Here is a 6000-nt window from a genome sequence, read left to right as displayed (position 1 = left end):
GATCAACATCATACTGTGTATAATGCTGTGTTTCTCCTGTGTGTGTGTGTTTAGTGGAGCTGGCTATGATCATGGACAGACTGTATGGAGGTGTGTGTTACGCTGGCATTGACACTGACCCAGAACTCAAATACCCCAAAGGGGCGGGCAGAGTGGCCTTCTCCAATCAGCAGAGCTACATCGCTGCCATCAGCGCTAGATTTGTCCAGCTGCAGCATAATGACATTGACAAACGGGTGAGTGAGCTCATATAACAGCTACCAGAATCACAGCGAACTCTCGAATGCTTCTCATTATACACACTGCAGGAACAGCAAAACTGAATGCAGTACTAACTTAAGATCAGACTTTTCATGACTCCTGATGCATTGATTTCTATGATTGAAGCATCAAGCTACAGCGGTACCCTCAACGGCACGTTATAATGTGACATTTAACGTCAAACAATTTGAACTCGGACGCCGTTTGACCTTTCGAAAAGCAGCCAGGGTTTACCAGACAGTTTGCATGAGATGCATTGAAAAACACTTTACAAATGGGAAATCTGCTTAATAACGGCACATTATAAAAAAAAATTGCACAACACAATGAATGCCGCATTGACTAGACAAGTGTCGGAAGAGGTTTTTATACTGTACTTTTATAACTGTAATTCTAGATGTGATTGAATAGTGTCAGTGGTTTTCCACACAGACTGTGTTTACCCCAGAGCAGACTGTGTGTAATCAACATGACCATGGGCTTCTGGACGCCTGACAGACATTTGAAGTCTCAGACGTGGCCTTTGTTAATTATAGATCCACGCTATTCCTGTACGCATATGTACACACTGGAGTTACTGGACTGTTTTGGGAATGTTATTCAGAAGTAAATAGCTGATGGTCACTGGACTAAAACTGTATGCTCCCCAGAATCACCCCCTCCATCACTGTGTCACATAATCAAACACTAGTTTATTTTGTGAATTTACCTACTGATCCCAAACTATATATAAAAATCTGGGATTGGTATTTTTTTTTTAAAGAAGTATTATGTTCAACAAGGCTGTATTCGTTTAATCAAAAACATTATGAAATATTATTACAATTTAAAATAACCATTTTCTATTTAAATAAATTGTGATCAAAGCTGAATTGTCAGCATCATTACTCCAGTCTTCAGTGTCACATGATCCTTCAGAAATCACTCTAATATGATGATTTGAAGAAACATTTCTTATCATTATCAATGTTGAAAACAGTTGTGGAAACCATGATATAGTTGTTTCAGGATTTTTGGATGAGTAGAAAGTTCAAAAGCAGCATTTATCTGAAACAGTAAAGACATTTACAGTTACAAAAGAGTTCTGTCACTTTTGATCAATTTAATGCATCCTCGCTGAATAAAAGCATTAATTTCTGAAATATTCATGTCATTCATTCGTATGTGGTTCCCAGTGTTATTTTAGTATCATTGATAAACTATTATAGTTTTTATTAATAGTTTGAATACATTTTTATTTTTAAGGGTTTTCTATTTGTTAACATTTTAGTAGTTTTGTTGTGTGCCATTTTGTTTTGTCTATATAGTTTTTATTAATATATTTTATTTTTGTTTATTTTAGTTTACTATATATATAGTTTTAGTTTTAAGTTATTTTAGTACATCAAGTTAAACAACGAAATTTAGAGATGTTTCCTTTTTAGTTTATAAGGTTTCTTTAAAATACAGTTTTAATATTTTTATTTTATTTCAGTTAACATTTAATGTATTTAAAGTAGTGCTGTCAATCAATTAAAAAACAAATTAACTAATTAATTGCACATAATTAAACAACTAATTAACACACATTTGTCTGTAATTAATTGTAATTAATTAATTGCAGCTAACATTAAAGTTTTTAATATATATTTTATATTGTAATAATTTCACATTTAATCTCCAAATTAATGTAGAAATTTTAGCCATTCATTTTTTCTCAATTTTAGCCATTCATTATAGCCATTCAGCATTACAATATAATGTCACTTTAAGACCTCCCACATGTGACGCGGATTTGACGCACATCCCATTTTATCACAACTCTTAACGTTCATTTAGGACTTCATTTTACTAATTTAAGGCAAAACGTCTATAAATACTCTTAGAAATACATAATTTTGTGTGTTTTTGTCAGTTCAAGCCCTGTAAGAAGCGGCTTTCTGTTTGCACGTGTGTGTGTTTCAATTTCAAGTAGCAAAAATGGGTTGCACTTTATTTTACAGTATGTGTACTTACAAGCACTTACTGGGCAATATAAGGTAACTACATGGGTTAAGGTTAGGTTTAGGGGTAGGTTGAGGGTTATTACCTAGTTATTACCCAGTTATTACAATTACTCTAATAAGTACATTACATGGGGAACAGGACTGTAAAATAAAGTGCTACCCAAAAATGTTATTTTTATGGTTACAATTTTTAGCCAACTTTAATAACCCAGGTGGATCTTCATTATTTCAGACACATAAAACAGAGCAGGATGTAGCCGTGTCTATAAGTGCTCTCTCTCTGCCCGTGTCTGCAGGTGGAGGTGAAACCGTACGTGCTGGACGATCAGATGTGTGATGAATGTCAGGGCGCTCGCTGCGGAGGAAAATTCGCCCCTTTTTTCTGTGCCAACGTCACCTGTCTGCAGTATTACTGCGAGTACTGCTGGGCGAGCATCCACTCGCGCGCTGGCCGTGAGTTCCACAAACCGCTGGTGAAGGAAGGTGGAGACCGACCCCGGCACGTGTCCTTCCGCTGGAGCTGATGACAAGCGTCACGTCACCCTCTCCACCCAGCAAACACCTTCAACACCATTACCAGTAACCACACACGGATCTCCCCATTTGTTCTCACAAAACAAATATCATGATATCTCTGTCAAGTATATTCTCTGCTTTCGAACATTTAGGAAAATATGAATTTTGAGTCTGCGCGCTCAAACGTTGCACTTTGGCACAAACAGTCGATGTTAACGCTTATCAGGATGTTGTGCTTTAATTCTCTCGTTTTCCTGCGTTTGATCGGTTTAGTCCTCCATATAGGTATCATTAGGCAGTGTGAGACTATATATACAGTATATAATATATACATTTACAAAAAGTATATATTTTTATTTTATATGTATCTATATACACATAGATAATACATTTTGGGTGTCAGACTTTTTAAAGGAGGATGCGCTTATTGTGATAAAAGAGTGATAGGAAATTCTCCTTTAGATGATGACAAAAAAAAAAGAGTTACCAAAGGTAAAATTTAATTCATTAAGGAAATCATGTCGGGTGAGCTGTTAAAAAACACCCAAGTTATTAAAGTAAAACCACCATTTGCTCTCCATGTTGAAATGAATAGTAATATCTCATGCATGCATCTCTTTCTGTTCGCTCCGACTTTTTAGGCTTACATTTTTTTACGAGTTTTTTGGTATTATCAACATGTAATGCTGCAATAGCTTTGCTGCTAAATCTGTGGTATGGACACATGCCATCATACTTTATTCAGGCGAACGAGCGCTCCGAGGGGTCTGCACCTGCACCGAAACTGCATGTAAACGAATCTGCGATGCATGCTGTAAAATCGGGCATCACTTTCATTTCCCAAAAAGACCGGCCAGATGACCGTGCTGCGGAGCTCTTCAGGACACGTGGTGATGGGGAAAAATATAAGATGGGAGGGAAAATTATGTCTCAATGCATTTGCGTCTGCTTGCAAAAAAAATTTTCCCTCAGAAAAGTATTGCGTTTCCCTCAATAAACTTTGCATTCTCTCACAAAAGTATTACGTTCACTCGCAAAACATTTGCGTTTGCTCGAAAAACATTAGCTTTCACTCACAAAACATTTACGTGAACTTGCAAAACATTTGGGTTTGTTCAAAAAACATTTACATTCGCTCACAAAACAGTTTCATTAACTCACAAAACATTAGCGTTCGCTCACAAAACATTTACGTTAATTCGCAAAACATTAGCGTTCGTTCACAAAACATTTACGTTAATTCGCAACACGTTAGCATTCGCTCACAAAACATTTACGTTAATTCGCAAAACATTAGCGTTCACTCACAAAACTAGCATTCACTCACAAAACATTTACGTTAATTCGCAAAACATTAGCGCTCACTCAAAACATTTACGTTAATTCGCAAAACATTAGCGTTCGCTCACGAAACATTTACGTTAATTCGCAAAACATTAGCGTTCGCTCACAAAACATTTACATTAATTCGCAACACGTTAGCGTTCGTTCACAAAACATTTACGTTAATTCGCAAAACATTAGCATTCACTCACAAAACATTTACACTAATTCGCAAAACATTAGCGTTCACTCAAAACATTTACGTTAATTCGCAAAACATTAGCGTTCGCTCACGAAACATTTACGTTAATTCGCAAAACATTAGTGTTCACTCAAAACATTTGCATTCCCTCACAAAACATTTCTGCTCAAGACACTTTTTGTTTGCCCTCAAGACATTTGCGTTTGTTCAAAAAACATTAGCATTCGCTCGCAAAACATTTGCATTTGCTCAAAAAAAACCCATTAGCGTTCACTTGCGAAACATTTGCGTCTGCTCAAAATGTTTGTTCTCTCGCTAAAGTTTTGCGAGCGAACGCAAAAGCATTGAAATATACTTTTTCCTCCCATCTCATTGCTTTACCATCACCATGTCCCTATGGGTTCCATACAGAACCGCAGTGGTGTTTCAAACCAGTTAGACGTAGGAAATCTTCTAGCAAAATGTCTTCAACAGGTGAAGCATTTTTTGCAGTGATTGTTCATAGAATTGTGCAATTTTTATACACTATGTAGTTCAGTTAGATGACGCCTAGAACTGTGATTCGCTTTAACTGTTATTGATGTCTGACATGGAACGTCCTGTGAAACTAGCGTATGTAAACATACGGTCCCTTCTTTCGCACACTTCTGCTAGTTGTTAGCCCTCGACACGCGTCCCGTCAGAACCAAAGAGTCCGGCTCAAAATGACCAATAACACTACGTTACACGCCAACGATTCACAATACTGTGTCCGACCGGTGACTCTGGGAGAATAAGCGAACACTGGCTCTGAACCTAACTTTGAGATACGGCGGGCGGAATAACCTTGAGTGACCGCCGCATTTATATCCAGATTATCCTGCGAAGCTTGAAGTAGAATCATGACCTGCTAATGTCGACGGTGGACATTTTTAAACTAAATTCAGAAAGGTAGAGAGGGTGGAGAGGAACGCAACGCAAGAAATGCGTCTTGGCTGCTTATCTGAGAGTCAACAAACTGTCAGCTTTAGGGTGGCACGTTTAGTTCGTTGGTCTGAGAAAAAAAAAAAAAAGAAACGACATATGCGAACACTGCTTTTGTACCGATGGAGAAAAAGAGGATTGTGGGTAACCTTGATCCTGATGATGGCGAATTCTGGGTGTCTTTGTGATATTTCTTTCCCTTGCCCAGATTTTTCTATGTTTGTTCCTTCTCTGTAGTAGATAATATTTGTTATGCACTACTCTTTGTATCTGGATGGTTGAACAGTCAGCGTTGTTGTTGTTGTTGTTGTTGTTGTTTTTTTTCCTTTATTTTTTTAATAGAAAAATATGTGTGCTTTCTGACTGACGTAATCTTTTGCAATACCTCAATTTTGAAATATTATAGGAGAGAGATTGATATTTTCTAAGTAAGTTTATTCAAATAAAGACTATATATATATTAATTTAATTCTGCTAGAGAAAAAAATGATTTAACAGATGCTTAATTTTATTTTTGTCATGCTTATTTGCTTTTAATTTTATTTTTGGAAAAAAATTAAAATCAAAAACAACTGAAGGAGTTAGAGCTGTATTATTTGAATACTGTAGGAAGCTGAAGTACAGACGCAACATCACAGTGTTCCACAAACACCTGATCTTATTAATAGTATAAAATATATATATTTGATTTAAATATATATATTCTATAGGGTCAACTGGCCGTCAGGTGCTTATAAAGTCAACTGAACA

General features: G+C 36.5%; 1 protein-coding gene across 6 annotated transcripts in view; it reads left to right on the top strand.

Moving 5' to 3' along the window:
- Nucleotides 1–5323, top strand: part of cpeb3 (cytoplasmic polyadenylation element binding protein 3) — a 35302-nt gene extending 29979 nt beyond the window's left edge. For all 6 annotated transcript variants that reach the window (XM_084093513.1, XM_084093512.1, XM_084093511.1 and 3 more), the window contains 2 exons: nt 55–236; nt 2543–5323. In XM_084093513.1, coding sequence (XP_083949639.1) covers nt 55–236; nt 2543–2770 — 410 coding nt within the window. In that variant the 3' untranslated portion in view covers nt 2771–5323. The remainder of the gene's footprint in view (nt 1–54; nt 237–2542) is intronic.
- Nucleotides 5324–6000: the final 677 nt, after the last annotated feature.

This window comes from Abramis brama (genome assembly GCF_963993115.1).
Source record: "Abramis brama genome assembly, chromosome: 19".
NCBI lineage: Eukaryota > Metazoa > Chordata > Actinopteri > Cypriniformes > Leuciscidae > Abramis > Abramis brama.
The sequence above is the reverse complement of the archived record's forward strand: the minus strand, read 5'-3'. Positions and strand labels throughout refer to the sequence as shown.